At 37.5% G+C, this 24,639-nt stretch overlaps 11 protein-coding genes and 5 non-coding genes across 16 annotated transcripts; 11 read left to right on the top strand and 5 right to left on the bottom strand.

Annotated features, from left to right (window-relative positions):
• Positions 1-167: 167 nt before the first annotated feature.
• KQ657_002966 (tricalbin) lies at positions 168-3,712 on the top strand (the record flags this gene model as incomplete). Its single annotated transcript, XM_043193706.1, has 2 exons — positions 168-179; positions 245-3,712. 2 exons carry the CDS (start codon positions 168-170, stop codon positions 3,710-3,712), a joined length of 3,480 nt encoding a protein of 1,159 aa, XP_043047125.1.
• Positions 3,713-4,126: 414 nt separating this feature from the next.
• On the top strand, positions 4,127-5,143 carry KQ657_002965 (uncharacterized protein; the record flags this gene model as incomplete). The annotated part of the gene is made up of 2 exons (XM_043193705.1): positions 4,127-4,132; positions 4,214-5,143. 2 exons carry the CDS (start codon positions 4,127-4,129, stop codon positions 5,141-5,143), a joined length of 936 nt encoding a protein of 311 aa, XP_043047124.1.
• A 1,248-nt stretch (positions 5,144-6,391) lies between these two features.
• Positions 6,392-11,335, top strand: RPA190 (DNA-directed RNA polymerase I core subunit; the record flags this gene model as incomplete). Its single annotated transcript, XM_043193704.1, has 1 exon — positions 6,392-11,335. The coding sequence occupies one exon, from the start codon at positions 6,392-6,394 to the stop codon at positions 11,333-11,335; it is 4,944 nt and encodes a 1,647-aa protein (XP_043047123.1).
• Positions 11,336-11,413: 78 nt separating this feature from the next.
• KQ657_002963 (uncharacterized protein) lies at positions 11,414-12,734 on the bottom strand (the record flags this gene model as incomplete). The annotated part of the gene is made up of 2 exons (XM_043193703.1): positions 11,414-11,906; positions 12,322-12,734. 2 exons carry the CDS (start codon positions 12,732-12,734, stop codon positions 11,414-11,416), a joined length of 906 nt encoding a protein of 301 aa, XP_043047122.1.
• An 842-nt stretch (positions 12,735-13,576) lies between these two features.
• Positions 13,577-14,771, top strand: IDH1 (isocitrate dehydrogenase (NAD(+)); the record flags this gene model as incomplete). The annotated part of the gene is made up of 2 exons (XM_043193702.1): positions 13,577-13,585; positions 13,716-14,771. The coding sequence occupies 2 exons, from the start codon at positions 13,577-13,579 to the stop codon at positions 14,769-14,771; spliced, it is 1,065 nt and encodes a 354-aa protein (XP_043047121.1).
• Positions 14,772-15,019: 248 nt separating this feature from the next.
• On the bottom strand, positions 15,020-15,093 carry KQ657_002961. The gene has a single exon. It is a non-coding gene; the product is annotated as a tRNA-Val (tRNA).
• A 628-nt stretch (positions 15,094-15,721) lies between these two features.
• On the bottom strand, positions 15,722-16,177 carry KQ657_002960 (uncharacterized protein; the record flags this gene model as incomplete). Its single annotated transcript, XM_043193701.1, has 1 exon — positions 15,722-16,177. The coding sequence occupies one exon, from the start codon at positions 16,175-16,177 to the stop codon at positions 15,722-15,724; it is 456 nt and encodes a 151-aa protein (XP_043047120.1).
• Positions 16,178-16,610: 433 nt separating this feature from the next.
• KQ657_002959 (acetate uptake transporter family protein) lies at positions 16,611-17,420 on the top strand (the record flags this gene model as incomplete). Its single annotated transcript, XM_043193700.1, has 1 exon — positions 16,611-17,420. One exon carries the CDS (start codon positions 16,611-16,613, stop codon positions 17,418-17,420), a length of 810 nt encoding a protein of 269 aa, XP_043047119.1.
• A 584-nt stretch (positions 17,421-18,004) lies between these two features.
• Positions 18,005-18,438, bottom strand: KQ657_002958 (uncharacterized protein; the record flags this gene model as incomplete). The annotated part of the gene is made up of 2 exons (XM_043193699.1): positions 18,005-18,085; positions 18,151-18,438. 2 exons carry the CDS (start codon positions 18,436-18,438, stop codon positions 18,005-18,007), a joined length of 369 nt encoding a protein of 122 aa, XP_043047118.1.
• Positions 18,439-18,874: 436 nt separating this feature from the next.
• HTA1_2 (histone H2A) lies at positions 18,875-19,267 on the bottom strand (the record flags this gene model as incomplete). The annotated part of the gene is made up of 1 exon (XM_043193698.1): positions 18,875-19,267. One exon carries the CDS (start codon positions 19,265-19,267, stop codon positions 18,875-18,877), a length of 393 nt encoding a protein of 130 aa, XP_043047117.1.
• Positions 19,268-19,892: 625 nt separating this feature from the next.
• HTB1 (histone H2B) lies at positions 19,893-20,294 on the top strand (the record flags this gene model as incomplete). Its single annotated transcript, XM_043193697.1, has 1 exon — positions 19,893-20,294. The coding sequence occupies one exon, from the start codon at positions 19,893-19,895 to the stop codon at positions 20,292-20,294; it is 402 nt and encodes a 133-aa protein (XP_043047116.1).
• A 951-nt stretch (positions 20,295-21,245) lies between these two features.
• Positions 21,246-21,857, top strand: KQ657_002955 (HIG1 domain-containing protein; the record flags this gene model as incomplete). The annotated part of the gene is made up of 1 exon (XM_043193696.1): positions 21,246-21,857. The coding sequence occupies one exon, from the start codon at positions 21,246-21,248 to the stop codon at positions 21,855-21,857; it is 612 nt and encodes a 203-aa protein (XP_043047115.1).
• Positions 21,858-23,470: 1,613 nt separating this feature from the next.
• KQ657_002954 lies at positions 23,471-23,542 on the top strand. Its single transcript has one exon. It is a non-coding gene; the product is annotated as a tRNA-Asp (tRNA).
• Positions 23,543-23,550: 8 nt separating this feature from the next.
• KQ657_002953 lies at positions 23,551-23,621 on the top strand. The gene has a single exon. It is a non-coding gene; the product is annotated as a tRNA-Gly (tRNA).
• An 865-nt stretch (positions 23,622-24,486) lies between these two features.
• KQ657_002952 lies at positions 24,487-24,558 on the top strand. Its single transcript has one exon. It is a non-coding gene; the product is annotated as a tRNA-Asp (tRNA).
• Positions 24,559-24,566: 8 nt separating this feature from the next.
• On the top strand, positions 24,567-24,637 carry KQ657_002951. Its single transcript has one exon. It is a non-coding gene; the product is annotated as a tRNA-Gly (tRNA).
• The last annotated feature ends 2 nt before the right edge of the window (positions 24,638-24,639 follow it).

Raw genomic sequence — 24,639 nt, 5'->3', positions numbered from 1 at the left:
ACGTCTTTGTAACGCAACTAACTTAAATCATACGGTGCCTTTGTGTTCGTTTCATTTGGCGCTACCATCAGTATCAAAATTCTCAAGGGAAGAAAACAAGTTGCTAAATTTCACCATACTAAACTCTCTCTTTTAGACATCAATTGTAAGCGGTTACCTTTGTCGTAATGTCAACGAACGTAAGTAGCCTATAAGTTGGTACTATGGGTTTGCAATTAATCGAAATACTAACTCTTTTTTACAGCCGAACGAGGTATTGTTCCCTCCGGAACAGGTACCTGCTGGTCAACCTCCTATAAAGGAGCAAAAGGAGCCTGAATTGGTGCCTTCACCCAATTATGATCTTTCTCAAGCTACAACCAAACCAGTTCCAAGACTTTCTGTCGAACCAACCTATAGAGGCTGGAAAGAAGTTGGAGGTTGGGAACATGATGATGTTTTAACTGCTGAAGATGAATCAATTGATTTATTGGCTAAAACAACTGTTTTCGATAATCTTCTTCCTCCAGTCATTTATGGGGATTGGTATCATAACGTGGGGTATTTAATTGTTGGTGCCTTACTTTCTTGGATTATTGGTTGGTTCCGGTTTTCAACTGCTCCCTTATTCTTTGTGGCTATCACTTTCTCCATCTTGTATCGTGCTTCTGTAAGAAAGTATAGAACAAATTTAAGACATTTGGCCCAAAGAGAATTCACTGTTAGACAAATTGAAAATGATTATGAGACTATGGATTGGTTGAATATCTTTTTGGAAAAATTCTGGTACTTTTTGGAACCTTCAGTTTCCCAAATTGTTTGTGACCAAGTTAACCCAATCTTAGCTTCTTCCCCTGCCCCTGGTTTCATAAAGAAATTGTGGATTGACTCGTTCACTGCTGGTACAAAACCTCCTCGCATTGACTTTGTTAAGACCTTACCTGGTACTGATGAAGATGTAGTGGTTATGGATTGGATTTGTTCTTTCACTCCTAACAACTTGACTGATTCCAATGGTAAGCAAATGAAAAATAACGTTAACCAAAAGATTGTCGTCAAGGCTGATTTATTTGGTATCCCTATTCCTGTTTCTGTATCAGACATTTCCTTTAGATCCTCGTTAAGGGTTCGTATGAGAATGATGTCTGCCTTCCCTCATATTGAAACCATTAACGTAACTTTACTTGAAGCTCCAGATTTTGATTTCAACTGTCAATTGTTTGGTGATACGATCTTTAACTCAGAAGTTTTGAATTTCCCTGGATTGTACCCACTTATTCATCAAATGGTTAAGAAATACGCTGGTCCAATCTTGTTCACTCCAATTTCTTTCCAATTAAATGTTCAACAACTTATGGCTGGTCATTCTTTGAATTCTGCTATTGGTGTCTTGGGTGTCACTGTTAAGAGTGCAAAGGGACTTAAATCCTTTGCCAATGTTGGTGGTACTTTGGATCCTTACTTGACCATGGGTTTCAATAATGTTGTCCTTGCTCAAACTCCAAACAAGAGTAGCACAAGAAGTCCAGTTTGGAATGAAACGTTTTACTTTCCTATTTCTTCCTTGTCTGAACCTTTGGAAATTAACGTGTTTGACAAAAATAAGACTATTGCTGATACAATGTTTGGTGGTATTCAATTGGACTTGTATCTGATGCGTGATAACAAGACTCAAGACTTCACTTCCTCTTTTATTAGAAATAACAAAGTTGTTGGTGAATTGCTGTACTCCTTACAGTTTATGCCTTCCCTTGAAGCACAGAGACAACCAGATGGTGCAGTTATTCCACCTCCTGATTTGAACACCGGTATTGCCTTAATCAACGTTTCAACTGCTAAGCGTTTGAAGGGAGTTAAACCTGATACACCTCCAAATACTTATGTTGAATTGTGGGTTAATAACGAATTAGTATCCACTTCTAAGACATTTAAAAAGAATGCCAATCCTGCTTATAATGTTTCTAAGGAAATGATTATTGAACACAGAGCTAAATCAAGAGTTAAACTTGTATTGAAGAGCAGTGACAATGATAAGGTTATGGGTACTATTCGTAGTACCTTAAATAACCTTATTGATGGTACCCAAGTTGGTCAAACCTGGCAACCATTTGCTAACGGTGGAGAAGTTCAAATTCTGACTTCTTGGAAACCAGTTGAATTGGACTATGTCACCAGTACAGGTGGATATACTCCTCCAATTGGTGTTGTCAGAGTGTGCGTTAAAAAGGCTGAAGATTTGCGTAACTTGGAAACCATTGGTAAGGTTGATCCATATGTTAGACTTCTTGTGAACGGTATTCAAAGAGGTAGAACTGCAGCTGCTGATTCGACTTTGAACCCAACTTGGAATGAAGTTCACTATATTACTGTGTCATCTCCTAATCAACGGTTGAATATTGAAGTGATGGATGTTGAAGCCCACTCACCCGATCGGACCTTAGGTAGCTTTAATGTCGGTCTTAGTGAAATTATTCATAGAGATGATAAGGGTAATTACATTGAGTATGTTGATTCAGAAGACAGAGAAGGTAAGTTAATTCATAAAAAGGGACCAAAAGGTGTTGTTACTTATGAATTATCATTCTTTCCCGTTAAGCCAGTTATGTCTTTGGAAGATTTGAAGTATGAAGAAATTGCAAAGGCTAAGGAGGAAGAATTGAGGAAGAAGAAACAAGAGGAATTGGCTAAACAAGGAGGTGATGCCAAGACTGCCACTGTTGATGATACTGCGGAAGTGGAAGATTTTGTTGACACAAGTAAAGCACATTTGTCATTGGAGCAATTACTTGAATATACTAGTGGTGTGCTTGTGTTTGAATTCTCTAACATCCTGTTAGTAAAGGATGGCTGTTATCTTCAAGCGTACTTTGATACTCATGGTCATGCTGATTATACTTCTCAGAAATTCAAGAGCAAAAGAATTGATGTTGGTACCACTGGTGATGTGATCATCAATGAATTGGAATGGTCTTCTGCAATGTTTAGACTTGTTAAGAAGGAAGGTGCCAACAGAGCCGAAAAGAGTCTTGCTGAAATAACAGTGCCAACTATGCAATTGTTGAAGAATGGGTACCATAAACCATTCACTCTTGACTTGAATGGATCCAGAGTCGATGTTCAAGTGCAATGGATTCCAATTGTTTATGCCACTCAATTCCCAATTCAAGACTCATTCAAGAACTGTGGTGTCTTGACTGCAGAAGTTTTAAGAGCTACTGATTTGGTTGCATCTGATAGGAACGGTAAATCAGATCCATACATTAAGTTATATTTGAACTCCGAAAGTGATAACTTTTTGAAGACCAAAACAATCAAAAAGGATCTTAATCCTACTTGGAATACTTTTGAAACAGTCAAGGTTTTCAACTTACATGATGCTACCATTAAGGTTGTTTGTATGGATTGGGACATGGCTGATGATGATGATCTTATAGGTACTGGAATAGTTGAAATGAAGAATGTCAAATTGGGCGAAGAGGTTGGTGTTCCCTTAACTTTTGAAGAAGAAGGTGATGGTGGTGTTGCTTATTTGAGATTTTCCTTCAAACCAGAAATCTTATTCAATGCCAGAGCTGCTACCACTACACCCTTTGGTGTTGCCTCGGGTGTTGGTTTAGGAGCAGTCAAAGGTGTTGGGAAAGGTGTTGAAGGTGTTGGTAAAGTCGGAAAGGGTATTGGTGGTGTTCTTTTGAAGCCCTTCGGGAAGAAGGACAAAGATAAGGATAATGACTGATTTTGTGTAACTGATTTAGTAACTTCAACCAATTTTTGCAGCAATTTTGCATCAACTTTTCAGCAATTTCACTAACATTTGAATATAAGTTGAATGCTTATTTGACCACCGTGTTATTTAATGCTCAAGCATAATAGCATATCAAAAATATGTAGCATTGTGCAAATTTACAATTGTAAAAAGATCATGTACTTTAAGTGTCGCATGTACAGCTGCATACCATTAAATCAATGGTTTATAAGAGGACAACTGAATATGCCGTGAAAAGTAGATATGAAAACTGATATTAAGAGAAAACTGATATTATCTCTTTGTTAGTATCCAATGTTACTTCCTACCACCACCACTGCTACTACTAGTGTTAGTGCTGAGAGTGCTCTTCTGGCATGTGGAGCTCAAGGTAGCACAGCACTGATGATGGTTCCATTTGAACCACTTTCTCCTGTAAATTGCTCGACGCCAGAGATACGATTGGTTCATAGTGAACTAGCAGCATATCAGATGTCAGACATTGATGTAGTGACAGCAGGCACATGGACTGCCACCACTGTTTCATCGACAACTACTGCAGCAGGAGCAGTAAAAACTGCTTCAGTTGGCAACTCTATACACTCTGCCTCCACCAACTCTTCGTTGGCTACGGCCACCATGATGGACAGCGACAACGTACACTACACCAGTATCCATGAAAACGGAGCAGTGTTCAGACAGTTTGAGGATCTCGGGGATTTTTTCCGGTCGACTTTATACAAGGAGATACGTAAGGGGAAGCAAAAGACCCAACTCGGTATTCATTTAAAGAAGAAGAACGTCGCTTATCTTTTCGACCCTGCAGCGAACGATTTCCAAAGCGATGGTAGTTGGTGGTCGTCACCAAGCAACAATAATGTTCCCATCAACTTTCTTGAAGTTGACTATGGCAAGGCAAACAGCCAAACTGTCTATGACTTCCCCATCTCATTGTGTGCGCTGTCCATCCACGGCGAGGGAGGCACATACGAAATGAGTAACACACTCACTCGAGGTCTTCACGTGAACATCGGACCTTCGTTTGGTGCCACACTAGTACTATTGTCGTCGAGGATGCAAGGGGGAATTGGAGGAGTTAGTACGGATTTAAGTACTTCTGGAGGCATTTCGTGTGAGTTACCTAAACAGGGAAAGCTTCAAGTCTTTGTTGATCTTCCCTTTGTTTCCTTCCCCGAGGCAAGAAAGCGGGACGTTGTTATTTTGAATAAGAAGATAGATTCCCAAGGAAAATGGTCCAAATTGAAGCCTACAGTCCAAGAGCGTTCTTCATTGGGTACGCTCTTGTTTAACTTAGCGGAATTCCCCACTCCAAAATGTGTTGATGATCCTGCTAAGCTCCAATGCTCTGCTAATAAGTCGGTTGTAGGTAACGCATATGAAGCAGCTAAGAGGTTAACATAAGTAGGTTCAACACAGGTTGTTAATTTTATATAGTATTTGTGTGCTCACTTAAAGAGAAAACCCACCTAGCTAGGGCTTTGATATGACTTCTTGCAAGTAACCCAGCCAGACGAAGAAAAGAAGGAAGGAAAGCAAGAACTACGCAGAACCAGTAATGGACGTAACAAGCTTTAAATATAAAATCACGATTGGCTGAGTACTACTTAAGCAATGACGCAGAGCAGCCATTATCAATTTTAGTAAGTATTAGAAGTTGATTGAGATGATGAAGGGAAGAAATCGTGGCTGATCATTAGTGAAAACCCCTCTGTATTCAAAGTCATATACATAGGTATGATCTCTTTGGTGTGAATTACAATTTAGCGTCTTGCAACGTTCAAGTTGCCTAATTGGTACACTTCAATTAATATAATTAATTGCCAAGATTAAGATCTTGTACAAACACAAGTGAAGCTTCACATATCAACACGTTTGATTGTTACTGTTCTACTTCTTGTTACTATTCCATCCAATAGTTTATCCGTACGGCAGGGAATTTGCCTCCGTAAACGAAGCAAAAGACCTGTGCAGATAATAATACATTCCCACACGTAAAAATTATTGAGTTAATTTGATATTTACATTTCGTTTATATATTTATAGCTTTCTTGGCTGGAGGCAGATATGAAGTTTAATCGGTAAAGTACTCAAGTACCAACTAACATAGAGATAAACAGTCGTAGATCTTACAGGATTAATTTTTTTCTATATATAAATTGCGTCCTCCCTCTCTCTTTTTTCCCAAATATTTCTTCCTCTTTTCTTTTCCACAATTTCATGTTTATACATAGTATACATACTGGTCACATCTTATACTGGTAAGCCGTATACTGGTTAAGCCGTATACTGGTTACATTGCCCTCATCTTGGTACTTCACATTCATATTGATATGTTGGTGTATGTTTAGGCAAAACCATGGATCTTATTACAAGCTCTAATCTTAATTCTACTATCATTGATATAATGATTTACACTACGTCACACCTAACATCCCTTCTATTTGATACTGTTGATATACCGCCATAATGGTTGCAAAACTGTTCAATTACTTTTGTTAATCACGTGACTAGCTTCGTGATGATCATAATATTATATGCAGTATAAGCTGCTCGAAGAGATGAGTTGAAAAAAAAAAATCAATTGTATCTCAATCCAAAGGTTCAGCTTCCTTCAATAGTTCACCAACACGGAAGAGGTAATAAACAGTCATGGATATTTCTAAACCCGTGGGGTCTAAGATATCTTCTGTGGACTTTGGTATCTTGTCTGCTGAGGAAATCAAAAGACTATCAGCTAAGCAAATAACAAACCCTACTGTGTTTGACAATTTGGGTCATCCCATCAACTCTGGTCTTTACGATTTGGCACTTGGAGCTTTCCTTAGAAACCTTTGTACCACTTGTGGGTTAGATGAAAAGTTCTGTCCTGGTCATCAAGGCCACATTGAGTTGCCAGTGCCTGTTTACAACCCTTTATTTTTCAATCAATTGTACATCTATTTGAGAAGTGTTTGTCTTTATTGTCATCATTTTAGATTACATGCCTTGGAAGTTCATCGTTATACTTGTAAGTTGAAATTGATTCAACATGGTCTTCTTTTAGAATGTGAAGAATTGGACAATATGCTTGTTAAGGGAAGTCCTTCTGCTGACGATGATGAAGAAACTATCTCATCAAAGACTTCTGACCCGGAAGCCAAAAAAGAATTGATGGAACGTCGTGAGTTGTTTGTTGATACCGCAATTGCAAAGGCCATCAGCGAAGGTAAAAGCTCCGAATATGGTGTTGTCACTGCTACTTGTAATGAAGAAAGAAAAAACACTATTCACGAATTCTACAAAAGATTGTTGAGTAGACCAAAGTGTGACAACTGTAGCATGTATTCTCCATCGTTTAGAAAAGATGGTTTTACAAAGATTTTTGAAAATGCTTTAACCAGTAAGCAAATCACCAACAATAGAGTTAAGGGGTTACTTCGTCCTACCATGTTGAAAGGTGGTAAGACATCTACTACTTCCACTACACCATCATCTGATTCAAATGAAAGCTTACCCAATATAAAACATAAGAGTGGTTCTAAGTATATTTTGTCTACTGAAGTTAGAAACATCTTGAGAGCTGTTTTTGAAAATGAACAATCAGTTATTCAGAAATTGTTCAATGCCAGACCTCATAAGACAACAAAGATTGAAGCTGACATATTTTTCATTCTGGCATTAGTTGTTCCTCCAACGAGATTCAGATTACCATCTAAATTGGGTGATGAAATCCATGAAAACTCTCAAAACGAGTTGCTTTCAAACATTTTGAAAACCTGCTTATTGATTAGAGACTTGAATGATCAAATTTCTAATTTGCAAAAGGGCAAACTACCTGTGGAAGAAAGAAAAATTGTATTCAACAGATTGATGAACTCATTTGTTACTATTCAGAATGATGTTAATGCTTTTATTGATTCCACCAAGAACCAAAATGCTCAAGCTGGTAAGTTACCTAATCCTGGTATCAAACAAGCTTTAGAAAAGAAGGAAGGTTTATTCAGAAAGCACATGATGGGTAAGAGAGTCAACTATGCTGCTCGTTCTGTTATTTCTCCTGATCCCATGTTGGAAACCAATGAAATTGGTGTTCCTCCAGTTTTCGCTAAGAAGTTGACATACCCTGAACCAGTGACTGCTCATAATGCAAGTGAATTGAGACAAGCTGTTATTAATGGTCCTGACCAATGGCCTGGTGCAGTTCAAGTTCAAAATGAAGATGGATCTTTAGTTTCTTTAATTGGTATGACTTTAGAACAAAGAAAGACTGTTGCTAACCAATTGTTAACCCCATCAAATGGTGCAAGTGTCATTAATAAGAAGGTTTACAGACATATTAAGAACAAGGATATTGTCATCATGAATCGTCAACCAACTTTGCATAAGGCTTCCATGATGGGTCATAAGGTTAGAGTTTTACCTGGTGAAAAGACTTTGCGTTTGCATTATGCTAATACTGGTGCTTATAATGCTGATTTTGATGGTGATGAAATGAACATGCATTTCCCTCAAAATGAGAATGCTAAAGCTGAAGCCTTGAATTTGGCCAACACTGACTCTCAATATTTGACTCCCACCTCTGGTTCTCCATTAAGAGGTTTGATTCAAGATCACATTTCGGCTGGTGTTTGGTTAACGAGTAAAGACAGTTTCTTTGATAAGCAAACATACCAACAATTGATTTATGGTTGTATTCGTCCCGAAGATGGACATACTTTAAAATCAAGAATCATAACCGTTCCTCCTGCTGTTTTCAAACCTCAACAGTTGTGGACTGGTAAGCAAATCATCACCACTATTTTGTTGAATATAAAACCTGAAAACGTCCCTGGTATTAATTTGACGTCAAAGAACAAAATTAAAAATGACTATTGGGGTCAAGGTTCCAAAGAAAATGAAGTTATTTTCAAGAATGGTGAATTATTATGTGGTATCTTGGATAAATCTCAATATGGTGCCTCTCAATTTGGTATTGTTCACTCTTTGCATGAAGTTTATGGTCCCACCATTGCTGGTAAATCTCTTTCAATTTTAGGTAGGTTGTTCACAAACTACATCATGATGACCGCCTTTACTTGTGGTATGGATGATTTAAGATTAACTGATGAAGGTAATTCATGGAGAAGCGAAATCTTGAAACAATCTGTTGATATCGGTAGATCAGCAGCTGCTGAGGTGACAAACTTGGATAAGGACACTACAAACAAAGATCCTGAATTATTGAAAAGATTAGAAGAAATCTTACGTGATGATAACAAGTTGGGTATTCTTGATGCAGTGACACAATCCAAGGTCAATGCTATTACTTCTCAAGTTGTTTCTAAATGTGTTCCAAATGGAACAATGAAACGGTTCCCTTACAATTCTATGCAAGCGATGGCATTGTCTGGTGCTAAGGGTTCCAATGTTAACGTTTCCCAAATTATGTGTTTGTTAGGTCAACAAGCATTGGAGGGTAGAAGAGTACCTGTTATGGTTTCTGGTAAAACACTTCCTTCTTTCAAACCTTTTGAAACAGATGCTAGAGCTGGTGGTTACATTAAGGGGCGTTTCTATTCAGGTATCAGACCTCAGGAATATTATTTCCATTGTATGGCTGGTAGAGAAGGGTTAATTGATACTGCCGTTAAAACTTCCAGATCTGGTTATTTACAACGTTGTTTGACAAAACAATTAGAAGGTGTTCATGTTTCATATGATAACTCTGTTAGAGATGGCGATGGAGAATTGATTCAATTCCTTTATGGTGGTGATTCAATTGATGTTACCAAACAATCACACATGAACCAGTTTAAATTCTGTCTTGAAAATTATGAATCATTATTAACCAAATATAATCCTGGTGAATTGGGTGAAAACTTGGATACTGATACTGCTATTTCTTATGCTAAAAAGGTGAAGAAGAATATGAAGAAACAAATTGAATTACCTCACTATGAACAACATATTAAATATGATCCTGTGTTATCTAAGTATAACCCTGCCAAATATTTGGGTGCTGTTTCTGAAAAATTCCAAGATAGCTTAGACTCATTTATTGCAAAGAATGAAAAGCTCTTTGATAAGAAAACAGGTATTATTGGGGAGAAGAAGTTCCGTGCATTGATGCAATTGAAGTATATGAGATCTTTAATTAACCCTGGTGAATCTGTTGGTATCATTGCATCTCAATCTATTGGTGAACCATCCACTCAAATGACCTTAAACACTTTCCATTTTGCTGGTCATGGTGCTGCTAATGTGACATTGGGTATTCCTCGTATGAGAGAGATCATTATGACTGCTTCTTCTGCAATTAAGACTCCACAAATGACATTACCAATTTTAGATGACGTCAATGATGAACAAGCTGATTCATTCTGTAAATCGATTGCCAGAGTTGTCTTGAGTGAATTTATTGATACTATTATTGTTACTGAAACCACCAGTGATAACAGTAGATCATACAAGGTTACCTTGAAATTCTATTCCAAGGAAGAATATGAGCAAGAATACGACATCTCTCAAGAACACTTGGAAAATGTATTAACTACCAAATTCTTGGTTGCTTTAGAGACTGCCATCATGAAGGAAGTCAAAAAGCAGAAGAAATCAGATTCATTACCAAGTATTGGGAAGGCATTACCTGCTCAAGACGCCAATGGCGGATCTATTGAAGATGATAACGATGCCGATAATGATAAGATTAAGAGTAATGGTAAACAGGCTATTTCTTATGATGGACCTGATGATGATGAAGTTGAGACCATGAAGAAGGCTGAAGAAACCAGTGACGAAGAGATGGCAGATGATGATGATTCATCTGACTCGGACTCGGACTCGGATTCTGACTCGGATTCTGAAGATGACTCTGGTTCCGATGTTGAAATGGTTGATGCTGAAGCTAAGGAAAAACCAAAGACTCAGAAGAAGAAGAAGAAGGTTGATTTGAACCGTAATGCTAAGGACCGACAAGCAGAAGTAATCACTGCCCATAACTTGGTTACCAAGTTCAATTTCGATGATGCCAATGGTGAATGGTGTGAGTTTGGATTGGAATTAAGTGGAAACATTCAAAAGTTATTGATGGTTAACATTTTGGAAGATTTATGTCGTAAATTGGTTGTACGGGAAATCCCACATATTGGTAGATGTGTTCATCCTCAAGCTGGAGCTGGAGGTAATGGACGTCGGATTCTAACTACTGAAGGTGTTAATTTCCAAGCCATGTGGGATCAAGATGATTTCATTGGAGTCAACGGTATTACATCTAACGACATTTCTGCAGTATTAAAGACATATGGGGTTGAAGCTGCTCGTAATACTATTGTCAATGAAATCAATAATGTTTTCTCTACATATGCCATTACTGTTTCGTCGAGACATTTGGAGTTAATTGCTGATATGATGACGAGAGAAGGTTCATATCTTGCGTTTAATAGACAAGGTATGGATAGTGCGACATCATCATTTATGAAAATGTCGTATGAAACAACATGTCAATTCTTAACCAAGGCAGTTTTAGATGGAGAAACTGAAGATTTGGATAGTCCCTCTGCAGCCATTGTTATGGGTAAGTTGGCTAACGTGGGTACGGGATCATTTGATATATTTACCAAGATGCCCAAGGTATAAACAAGAGTGTACTTTTTATTAAGTGTAAATAGAAATGAAGTATAAAGAAAAAAAAAAGTCGTAAAAGCCTGTCGTATATCAAACATTGAAGGCAGCAATTAAGAAACTGGAAACAAACGATAATTTAAAACTTGGATTGGATAAAACCAAATCTTTTAATTCAATGTTCTCCGTTCCAACCCGGATAAACTTTTTCCAGGGGATCACCACTATATTGTTTGCTTCAAGAAACTGTACTAAGAAATAAGAAGCAAGCGAAAGGAACACCAACGCAGAACTAAACTTACCAATCACAACTCCTAAAATAAGACCTGTCACAGATCCAATACACAATTCTCTATAGTTTAAATAAGACCGGAGTCTAGACTTGGTCTGTTGTAATCTTTCTTCTTGGTATTGGATTGACTTTCTGCTTTTGTCAAGGTTAATCTCCATAGGCATAACAGAATCATTTCTCAAATATCCACCACCACTGGCCAAAGATGAATACGAGACAAACGCAATAGACGATGCAAGTATCAAACGAGGATAAAACGATACAGACGACGATATAGACGATGTTGATACTCTTCTACTTGTGTTTGTAAATATTTGTCTTGTGCTGTTGCTGAAGAACCTGGGGGTAGAGGCGGGGCTTCGGATAGTGTTCAAGAGTTGGCTTCGGATAGCGGAGTACCCCGACTTGAACGTAGCTTGATTTATTAAATTGACTTGAAACATAGCAGAGTATACAATTGAGTAGCAGTAGTAGTAGTAGTAGTAGTAGTAGTAGAAGTAGTAGTAGTAGTAGTAGTAGTAGTAGTGTTGCTGTGAAACTTGTGGGTCCAACAAATCTCATGAATGACGATTACGTTGAGTCCTGCATACACGTGTTGAATATACATACATATACCCAACTTATTCCATCGCTATGTACATACATTAAATTATACAATCTTTATACTATTATCATTGATCACGTGTATCATTTCTCAGGAACCAGTAACCCAACCATATTTGCTGTCTTGCGTACATTTTCTTCTTGATCCATTGAAAGCCCTGGATTGTATCTCTCAAGCAACTCAGAGTATTTCCATTGTGACCTCAAGAATGTCGCTATGTTATCAAGATTCTCCAAGTGATACTTTTCCATGTGACTACCACCATCTTCAGATTCGCTAATCAACAGACGTAAAAGCTCATTATCAACTGTTGGTGCAGGGGGCTCTTGAGTTTCTAATTGCTTTAATTTTTCATCAATATCTTTGGTAGGTTGTCTTGCTTTAATAAGTTGAAGCTTCTTATATGTTAAAAGTGCTTTTTCCCTCTCGACTTCTTTGCTGTGGTGAAGAAGATTTGACTTCTTACTGATGGAAAGAAGCTCGTGTTGTAAGTTCTTGTAAAGTGTACGAAATGACATTTATGTATATAGTAACTAAGTACAGCTCTACATCTTAATTTCAGTTTGATAATTTTATGAAAATGTTATGTATTGGTATATGCACGTCCGTCTTTGTTTTGGTGCTGGGGTGTTTCGGTGTATGGGACTAGGATATATTTTCGCGGTTCGGAGAACGGACTTTATTATTTGAGGTGTTTTGGCATTTCTTTTAGTGTACTGCACATAAGTAGGCTACCACGGAGTTGGCGAGGGGAAGTTATTGGGGATCTTTAGGATTTGGCCAATCAGAATAACTTATTCAACACCACCAAGGATCGGCACCGAGATTTTAGACTCGGTGCGCTACCATGTAAACTGTTGCAAAAAGTCTATTGAATCTACCAAATGATACAACGCATAAATGACTACATGTTAATTGCCATTGCTTACAATCACACGTTTTGTCAATCTTGTGCCCATGAGAAACTGAATAAGACCCGTATTCGTGCTACTTATGAGATACTATTACCTTGACTTTGAATTCATATACGGGAAATATATTAGGTGAAAACGATGGAAAAAAAAACTTCGCATTGTCGGCCTGACACAAAATTGTTATAAAGCGCTTATGGTAGCGCCCCTCAGTGGAAGGAGATTTTCCCCTGGGTCAGAATCAACATCCAGATGATTTGATGAACAATTCTTCCTCTTCTTCTTCTTCCTCATCTGGGTTTACATTATTGTGGTTACTGTTAGTGCAATCATCTGATTCTACACTGTGTGTTAAGATCTCCAATTGACCAATCAAAAGAAACTAGTGTTTGTGGATTTCCATTTACTGCTATTAGAAAAGTATTGACCATAGTAAACCAAATATAATAATGTTCAGAGTATGTATCAAAAGTCATGAACAAGATTGAAATTGATTAAAAGGATGGAGGAAATGAATAAATAAATATGATGTATCAATTTTCAAGCTTTATGTTACTTTTATTTTCAATGCTAACGATTAATCTTTAGACTTCTATTCGTTCCTTGGCTACTTTTGTATCCCCTGAAGCCGTCTTACCAAAGAAGTACGGTGGAAAGTACACCGTCACTTTGATTCCTGGTGATGGTATCGGTAAAGAAATCACTGACTCTGTCAAAACTATTTTTGCCGACCAAAGAGTCCCAATCGATTGGGAAGTTGTCGATGTTTCCGGTGTTGAGGGTGGTTCTGTTGATGAAGCTGTCTTGTCTTTGAAGAGAAACAAGGTTGGTTTAAAGGGTATTCTTTATACTCCTTCTGACAAATCTGGTAAGTCTTTGAACGTTGCCTTGAGAAAGGAATTAGATATCTATGCTTCTTTGGTTCTTATCAAGAACATCCCTGGTGTTAAGTCAAGATTGGACGGTATTGATTTTGCCTTGGTCAGAGAAAACACTGAAGGTGAATACTCTGGTTTGGAACATCAATCTTACCCTGGTGTTGTTGAATCTTTGAAGATCATGACCAGATTCAAGTCTGAAAGAATTGCCAAGTTTGCCTTTGACTTTGCTAAGAAGAACAACAGAAAGTTGGTCACTGCTATCCACAAGGCTAACATTATGAAGTTGGGTGATGGTTTATTCAGACAAACCGTTAAAGATGTTGGTCAAGACTACCCCGGTGTTGAAGTTAACGACTTGATTGTCGACAATGCATCCATGCAAGCTGTTGCCAAGCCTCAACAATTTGATGTTTTGGTTACTCCTAACTTGTACGGTACCATCTTATCTAACATTGGTGCTGCATTGATTGGTGGTCCAGGTTTAGTTCCTGGTGCTAACTTTGGTAGAGAATACGCTGTTTTCGAACCAGGTTGTAGACACGTTGGTTTGGACATTAAGGGTCAAAACACTGCTAACCCAACTGCCATGATTTTGTCTGCTTGTATGATGTTGAGACACTTGGGTTTGAATGAACAAGCTGATAAGATCTCTAAGGCTACTTACGATGTCATTGCTGAAGGTTCCGTTAGAACAAAGGATATTGGTGGTGCTTCTTCTACTACTGACTTCACTTCAGCTATTTTATCCAAGTTGAACGCTTAAATGCATATTTATAAGGGTTTACTAATGGTTTTGAATCTGTACTTAGTTCGCATCTCATCACTATTACTATACCCTTTTAATTCCATTTGTTATAATCTGTTTAATTAGATGTGCGAAGACTTATTGTAAAAAGAAATTGTGATATAGCATCGAATGTATGGCTCGTCTTTTAGAATACAACTATTGTAGATAACTCAACCGTTAACATCAAGGCTGTTGGCATTTTGGAAATACAAAAAAGAAGAGCTTGATTTCGCCCAGGATCGAACTGGGGACGTTCTGCGTGTTAAGCAGATGCCATAACCAACTAGACCACGAAACCATCTCTTGAGATAAAAAAGGCCACAGTACTTCAAGCCATGTATTTGCGACTGTCATTTACTACCTGCTAGTTTCTACCATGCTTAACACTGAGTGATAGACAGTAGTATGTGGTGTGCCACACACAGCTGGCAGGTTGGATCTCATCAAAGTAGTATGTTCCTTGCTTTATAGCTATACGATATATTTAAATAAAAATGTACTACGTTGACATGCAAACAAGGGATTATAATAATAATAATGTAATTAGGGCTGCGATCTGTCTGCGGTTTTAACTACTAACTCCGCATCAAACCGAACTCATTCACTTACCGCCATAAATGATGGCCAAGACCCGATATTTCGCAACAATTCAATTTCTTATCACATTACTTGTTACACTTGTAGATAAGTCTCCACCGGAGAATCCAATTCCTTATTCCTTAATATTTTGGTTGTGTGTGTGGTTGATCATTTCGCGTTGAATGTGGGGTGGTTAGGTAGAAATTGACAAGATCTTGAGGGGAACGAAACTGATTTTTTGCAAGATAAGTGAAAGAACACAATGTCATAGTACATATGAAGACTAAAGATGCCATGTATAGCATTGCTCTATACTTTATACTTTTGTATGTAATGAATTAATGTACTCATGCTTGTTCTGCTAATGCAGCCTTTGACTGTGAAGAGTCCAAGTATACGTGGTAGAAACACATTTTTGTCAATGAATTATCACTAAATCTAGCATAGGCAGACCACTCTGTTAACAACTCTTTATCATTTACAAGTAAATAAAGAACGGTTCCTGTCCATAAGAACTCTGTAGCACTCAATTGAGCCACATCTTGTACTTGATGTTTCATCTGTTTAACCCTGACCCATAACCCCTGGCGTAATGCTTGAATTCTCGTAAGTCCGATGACTTCATTCAATGCTACTTTGAGGTATGCATCCTCAGTAAAATATTCAAGATAAGGATCTGGTGTCGATGTAGGTGGTGGAGTATCAGAAGCACTGTAGAAGTCGTGGATGAATTTCTCCAACTTGGTCACTGTTGTCGAGTCAATTGAAGAAGCAAACCTCTCCACATTGTAAGTTGAAGACATGTGAAATAATGCTATTATCTGTCAGTATTGGAAAGTATTAGTGACCTCCACAGTTGAACTAGTGACCTTTTAACGGAAATACAAACAATACCCTCAAATATGTCAAAATGTACTAATATTCCCCTAGTCGTGTGTGTCAGGAGATTGCGGCGCTACCTGTGATTACTTGCAACTCATGAGTACGGCACGCAGATAAGGCCTTTGATCAAATATTGTCTCTCATTAGTAAATCGAACACACAAAGGTAAGGCTGTAACCCTTGTTATTAGTAATTGTGCTAGTGTAAAAATAAGTTTGGGGATGCTAAGCGGGATGTAGTTAGTTAAAAATGTGCAATTTAAATACTATCAACATTCATTCTTCTTTTCTAGAGAAGGTATCTCGTGGGTTGGTCTGAGAACGACTCTTGGATCACTCATTAACAAGCAAAGAAATGGAAATAGATTTGGAGGCATACGGAGATGAACCTGTTATCATTAATTCTAAAGGTAGAAGGTATTTTTTGAAAGTAAGTACTTCTGAATCTGGAGATAATATTATTCATTTTGAAGAACCACCAATAGTTCCTACTGATTGTGATACTCCATGTGAACTTTTAAATGCATTTGGTGGTACTTTGAATCCCGGTATTCATTCTCCACCGAAAAACAAATCTATTGGTAACCCCGTGCCGTTAGGGTTGGCGACTTTTAGTTACTGTGTTCTTGTGGTGTCATTAATTAATGCTGAAGTTAGAGGATTAACCAATCCTCGTGTGATGATTGGTCCTGCATTCTTCTTGGGCGGTCTTGTGGAATTGATTGCTGGCATAGTTGCCCTATTTGTCGAGGGAACTTTTGCAGCCGTTACTTTAGGTGGATTCTCTGGATTTTGGTTTAGTTATGGTTGTTTGAAAACAGATCAATTTGGTATTCGAGCAAGTTATACTGACGACGAATGGCGATCTGCTGAAGGGTTCTTTTTATTGGGTTGGTTGATTCTTTCCTTTTTATTATTATTATGTACCATGAAAGCTACTATAGGGTTGTTTCTGTTGTTTGTGGGTATTAATTTGTTTCAACTTTTGTTGACCATTGCGGCTTTCACAGGGAATCATAACATTAGAAAAGTTGGTGGATATTTGGGAATCATTACCTCTTGTGTTGGTTGGTATAATATGTATTGCGGAATAGCTACGCCGGACAATTCGTATTTTTATGTACCGGCTGAGAACTTTATGATGCCTCGTGCTCCTAGAGTATGAAACGGATCATGATGATGATGATGATGATGATTCGTGTTTCTATTATAATAGATGTTTTATATTTCAAATTGCATTTACTGATTTGTGGTTGACAACCACAAGAAAGTTTTGACTACATCGATTGGTTCATTTCGATCCAACTAAGAATGGATTCAGTATATTTTATAAGTGCTCTGTGAGTTGTCCCAAGACTTTAGTCGTGATGTTGTAGCCCATAAATCAGACACGTCACGTGAGTACGTACCAGCATTGGTATCCCTTAACTTGAATTTGTTATCAACTAGAGGTGAAGGTATTCCAGCAACAGTAGTTTGAACTGGAAGTGTCCACGTGATCAGAGTAACCGAATTGGTTTACACTAACCTTTTTATATTTTCCCATTGATATAATATCATGAACCATTAGTTTATTAGTAGTACACATCGAAGGCTATGAAAAGAGAAGGTAGCTTTTCAGCTAATTAAATGTACACAACAAAGAAAGGAATAAATAAGAGTAACTATAGCAGACCAATAATGTTCTTTAGAATAAGGAGAAACCGAGCGGCTATAGCGGTAATGTTGAACCGTAGAACAATACCATAATTAAGTAGAAGTTTCTTGAATTGACTTAACAAGGGAAACAAGGTTAGAATGAGAAGCATCCGATGGAGGATTAATTTCTTTCTTATGGGGTTAAATGTTAGTAATGTGAGATAAAATAAAATGGAGCAATTGCAAATTATACATACCTCAGATAGCCACTTCTTTAACTCGTCTTCTGACATCAGTTCGATATTGACTAAACTTTCATTCAAGATCAGTTCAGGCACAACTTCATCTTCAGAATCCTCCTTGTTTAATTCCACGGGAGTAGAATCATCTGCTTCAGATACGGTTGTGGATGTACCCTTTGAGAAGAGAGCTGCTTTGACATGAGGATAAGACTTTAAAATAAGGAATACTCCACCCACAATAATAGCTCCGCTTGTTAAAGCAAACTTCATATTGCGATTTCCCTTTTTAAACTGGAGTGCCATCTTTGTTATATTAAATAGTGCTGGATAATAAGATAGATTAAGGTTACGTCGTTATTTTACTTATTAGGGAGACTATTTCTCTTTTATACCATGACCGAAAATCTTATCACGGTATCATACCACGTGACTTTGAGGGGATACAACTACCGTTTTAAGAAGTGAATGCCGCGGTTTATAGTTTGCCCCATTTGATTCGCCAGTCAATTGTACGACGCGCTTCTAAGTGAAATATTATCAATCAATAGTACAATAAGCAAAGCAATAAGTGCTTAGTAGCAATCAATTGTAGCAATATCTACGCTTGCGTCATAATGTAAAAAAGGTTTACTGTGAATATTCGCACTTGATAAAATAAGAACCAATTACTTGATTGCGACAAACGGTATATATAATACAATTGAGAAGTGAATAGAAGTTAAGCCATATTATCAGAAGCTTACAATTCTTGAGAAGCCTTACCCTTAGCGGTCTTCTTAGGCAACAAGTTTTGATGGATACTTGGCAAAACACCACCTTGAGCAATGGTGACGCTACCCAACAATTTGTTCAATTCTTCATCGTTTCTGATGGCCAATTGCAAGTGTCTTGGGATAATTCTGGACTTCTTGTTGTCTCTAGCAGCGTTACCAGCCAATTCCAAGATTTCAGCAGTTAAATATTCCAAAACGGAAGTCAAGTAAACTGGAGCACCAGAACCAACTCTTTGAGCGTAGTTACCCTTTCTCAACAATCTGTGAACTCTACCAACTGGGAAGATCAAACCAGCCTTAGCGGATCTGGTTGTAGAAGCCTTTTCAGCGGAACCTGCCTTTCCTTTACCACCGGACATTTTTAATGTTTGTTTATTATTATTATGTAAACTTGTTGTGTAAAAGAAAAATTACCCCAGCTGTTGCTTGTCCTTAAGAAGTCGGGACCACCTCAATTTATATACAAACAGGAATTTATATCATCAACAATTCCAACCTGTCTCATACATTATGTTTGTTTACAATTCTGGTTGTTCATTCAGTTTTGTGTTTCCTGAAATTAATGAATATTTACCAATTCGCCGTCGTCCTCCTGTCTCAGCCTTCTCCCTTCACGTATTTTTGCACCCGTTGATCATCCGGTCTACGTTTTACGCTTGATTATGCGTAAATTTGTGAATTTCCTCCCCGCGTAAATTTCTTACGTTTAGGGTATTTCTGAGCACGCACGCACTCTCTGCGTCATTCTCCCTTGGAAATAATTTGGAATTCAACGCCACCCTCTCAAAACCGCGTAGATTCCAAAACAATTACAGTCAATAACACCATAGCTCTCTGAGAGTGTGCATGTTGATACATCCTTGTCTTTTTTGTATTGACTCTATATATAAGGAGTTTCATATCTCATTTATTAATTCCTTGATCTGTGCGATTTCTGATCTTTTTTCTTTCTGATTACCCATCATCCCGTATACTTAATCAATAATGCCACCACAAGCCGCTAAAGCCGAAAAGAAACCTGCCTCAAAGGCCCCAGCTGAAAAGAAGCCAGCTGCTAAGAAGACTGCTTCCACCACTGATGCTAAGAAGAGAACTAAGACCAGAAAGGAAACTTACTCTTCATACATTTATAAGGTCTTGAAGCAAACTCACCCTGACACTGGTATCTCTAGACAAGCTATGTCTATCATGAATTCTTTCGTTGATGACATTTTTGAAAGAATTGCTTCTGAGGCCTCAAAGTTGGCTGCTTACAACAAGAGATCTACCATCTCTGCCAGAGAAATCCAAACTGCTGTCAGATTGATCTTACCAGGTGAATTGGCTAAGCACGCTGTTTCCGAAGGTACTAGAGCTGTCACTAAGTACTCTTCTGCTGCTTCTTAAGCAGTTTAAGAGTCATTATGGCCTCTTTTATTAGTTCAGTTCTTGTCTCAGGATATGTATGTATTCTTAGTGTATTTTGTATTTATAATTAGCAATAGGTTTATTTCGTACACATCTTTTGTAGCCGTAACAAAGATTGTCAGAATGCATCCAGTAGCGTTGTATACTTTTACAATGGTTTCCTTTATGATAGACTTCGGATACTTTTGGTGGGTAGTTCTGAAACCGGATACTACGATTTTTTGTGGGCGGCTCCGAGTTGACTAAACTATACCTCACGGAACCACAATTATCTAACTAGTAACTCGGATAGTGAATTTTTACAGGGGGCTTCAATACTGAAGAATTAAAAAATGACAAAATTAATGGAGGACGAAATTGAACTTTCAATGATTCCATTACTATCTGTTATCTTAGTAATAGGTCTACCCAAAAAGGAAGGGGCGGCATTTGGTCAGTAAGTTTATCCTAAAAGTCCTTATGTATCATGAGGACCCGACTCTAACCTTGTTCTGCCACACTTCCTCTTCACTGCATGACATGGCGAAATTCGGAAAGCCGCTCAACGTACAAACTGTGGCTCGTGAGGGAAATTACGCGGGTTTGCCAGTTACAGAAAGCAATATCGGTATGTAAATTGCTATCTTGGGAAATTGAAGGCCCGTTTTCCCTGGATGAACGGGGTCAAATGGGGCAATTCCCTCCGTACGAGCCACAATGGCCTGTCTGTAGTTCTGTATATTAAGTCTGAGAACATCCGATGTTGCCTGGTTACAACAGGATAATTCGGGTGATGCAGGAGCAGACACATGCAAAGATGAAAAAGAAACTGCTCTTACAAGGTTCAAAGCATAAATAGCGAGATTATTGTCGTTGTTTTAAAAAATTCTATACGAAAAATACTATTAAATTGACAACCAATTGAAATACTATTATAGAGTTTAATACATAATGAAGATTCTTACAGAGGAAGAAAAGCAAGAACACACCAAACGTTTGATCGTTGAAGGTCTTAAGGGTACTGTTGTTGGTTTGGCAGTGTCATATGGTTTAACTTTTGCCCTTAAGAAGAAGTTCCCAATCAAGTACAACCAAATGAACTTCTCAACCAAAACTGCATTATATGTTGTTCCAACTGCCGGTATAATTGCTCTTTACCAAGATGATGGATCCGTCAAATTTGAAGAAGAAAAATATAGAGGGTCTTTAATGCAAAAGCAACGAGAAGAATTACAAGCTAAATGGGATAAGATGACTACCAATGAAAAGGCTTTCCACATGGTTAATGACAACAAGTACAAAATCATTGTTGGTGCTTGGGCAGCATCATTATATGGTTCTTGGAGACTTGTGAACAGAGATAAGTACATGGATGCCGCTCAAAAGGCTGTACAAGCCAGAGTTTACGCTCAAGGTATTACAGTTGTATTGTTATTGTCTACTATTTTGTTGAGCATGTACGAAGCAAAGTTAAAGAAGGACGAACCTGCTCCTATTCCAGAATGGAAAAAGTATTTGGATGAACAACAAGCTTTGAAGGAAGCCAAAGAGCACCAAAATTAGATTTCAACTGTTTTATTCTAGCGTATATACGAGTTGGACTTTTTCCCCTATCCTATTTATTATGATTACATATGAGTTAATGTTTACTATTTTTTGTAGAATGTTGCCGCTGCCATTGTTTCGGTATACTTTCCAGAAGGAGATAATTTATTGATTTACAGCACTATGTATGCATATTTATTCTTTGCAATGAACATTCCTAAACCTAAAATCAATTGATCTTACTATTGTAGAGAACTTTTCTATCTCTGCGGCCCTCCCTGTTATCATGCACCGCTCCATTAAGTTCTGAAGCTTCAAAAGCCGACAATAAAATCACCTCCCAAAACGGTAACTCTATTCCCGATAGAAACATATGTGAAATTTAAACACTATGGAATTTGAAATAATGCAATAGTTGAAGCGGTGCAGTACCAAAAAATCGATTCTATATCCATGTGCTAAAACCCGTATAGCACAAAAGCAAGAAAAACGTGTGTAAAGGAAAATGGCCTGAGTCGGGCCCGTTGAACTTTCCTTCGTAGATAAATGGGCCAACCACAGTTATTTTTTTAGTTCAGAAAAGGCACTTCCAAATCCCGCTACGATAAGTAAGCTTCAACCACGTAATACTCCGAACGATAACTAAAAGTAGACATCATAATATTCATAATAATAGCATCTATTACATATATATCATAATTGTGCTAGTGTTTTTCTTCGGTCAATATCAAAAGTGATTAAGCTATTTATGTATAACAAGAGGCTTTTTTGGCTTAAATAAGAATAAAACATACCAAAATATTCACAAAGTAAACCTTCACCCATTTGTTGTTAGAACAATGTACTAAGAAAACATGGTTGCAAAACATGAATTCTTCCATCTGTAGGATGATTCATCTAGTATTTAAGAAGATTTGATCCTAACAATTCTCCTTGAATTTTTGCAAAACGACTGATAATGAAGGGTGTGTTAGGTCTAATATTTGAACGAAAAGGTTGTCGATTAATCTCTGGAAAAATTCAGACTCTTCAACTAGATCTAAAGCTGCAGCAAAAATATGTATGGTATTCTATTTGCAATCATAGTTGAACCACTCCTCTACACTTCTGTTTAGTTCAGGGTCACCATCGTTGGGAGCTTGTTGGATTTTGTTGAGCACTTGATTTCTAACTTACCCATGTTTATTAGTTTCAACAAATTTTTAGTGTTTGCATAAGAAGCACCACCACCACCACCAGCAACACTGTCGAATGAATAGCAAAGTGTCAAATTAATCAGTTTGCTTAAACAAATTATCATTTCACAAATCAGTGTTAGTGAAGTTGAAGAACTGTAGTGTAAATTCTATCTAAGTTTCACTAATGGCCTAACACCCTAACACCATTTTACTTGGAGGCTCTGAGTTAACCATAGGACTCCGAAGATGAATAGAAAAACAGTTTAGATCTTAAGTGAGTTTAGCTTATGCCTTTTCAAAGCGCATTTGAATCAAAGTAGACAATCACCCTCACATAACAAATAATATTCATATACCCGGTTATCTTGAATTCATTATTAGTTTGTTTTCAGTGGGCGCTACCTAATTGATATTTAAATCTTATTGCTTTACACCAAAAAATTACACAAGAAGTCCGTGATAGTTTAGTGGCTAGAATTACCGCTTGTCGCGTGGTAGACCGGGGTTCAATTCCCCGTCGCGGAGTACTTTCTGCGCAAATGGTTTAGTGGTAAAATCCAACGTTGCCATCGTTGGGCCCCCGGTTCGATTCCGGGTTTGCGCATTTTTTTTTGCATCTACATCTACAAATGTGAACAGAATTATACTGACCACTTCTACAATAATGCAAGTGTCATTTTACCATATAGAGGTAAGGAATTCAGATCGCAGCCTTTTAAACCTATTAATATATTTTTACATGAAGCTCAAGTATCGCTTATGTTGGTTTTTGCTCATAGATTTTTCCAACAAAAAATGAAACATGACCAAGGCATACAGGGTTCTTGCATTGAGTCATTTAAATAACTAGATTATCCACTTTATTAAGTTTTTTTCTGACTAAACATTTCTTTAAAACGAGAACTATAAATGGTAGACATAATATTAGACCAGTGGATACCATTTTTTGCAGCTACTTATGATGTTTATTGAAGCCAACATTTGACTTCAAAGAAATGAACCTAAGAAGCCCGAATATCCAACTTAAACCAATAAATAAATACGAAAATAAAACTTAGCATAAAATTATGACCTGTTTACAATAATATAGTTGATAATATGTCATATTTCATAACGATGTATTCCTTTCCATATCTTAATCTATAAATAAATCAAACTATAAAGAATCACAGCTATTTCCATCCATTGAATTAAGCTTATAGTAACCTTTGAACTAATTTATTCTTTGTATTTTTTTTGAGTTATTCAAAGATTTCTCGTATAGTCTTTTCTGCTACTTTATACTCATTTACTCAATCAAAATCGGAATCAAAACTTGAATCAATCTTTTTTGAAAATACCATATATTCGAGGGAGAACCACTTAGGACTATATAACAAGTACTATAAAGTGCTCTTTCTTTTCCTTTCTAGTATAAAATATACACAGGCATACTGTTGGGAGAAAACTGAGCATAAAACATCAAGAAGTCCGTGATAGTTTAGTGGCTAGAATTACCGCTTGTCGCGTGGTAGACCGGGGTTCAATTCCCCGTCGCGGAGTACTTTCTGCGCAAATGGTTTAGTGGTAAAATCCAACGTTGCCATCGTTGGGCCCCCGGTTCGATTCCGGGTTTGCGCATT

Source organism: Scheffersomyces spartinae, assembly GCF_019049425.1.
Source record: "Scheffersomyces spartinae strain ARV_011 chromosome Unknown scaffold_26, whole genome shotgun sequence".
NCBI classification, from domain to species: Eukaryota; Fungi; Ascomycota; class Pichiomycetes; order Serinales; family Debaryomycetaceae; genus Lizanozyma; species Lizanozyma spartinae.
Note: the sequence above shows the minus strand (reverse complement) of the source record. Positions and strands in the feature narration are given on the sequence as shown.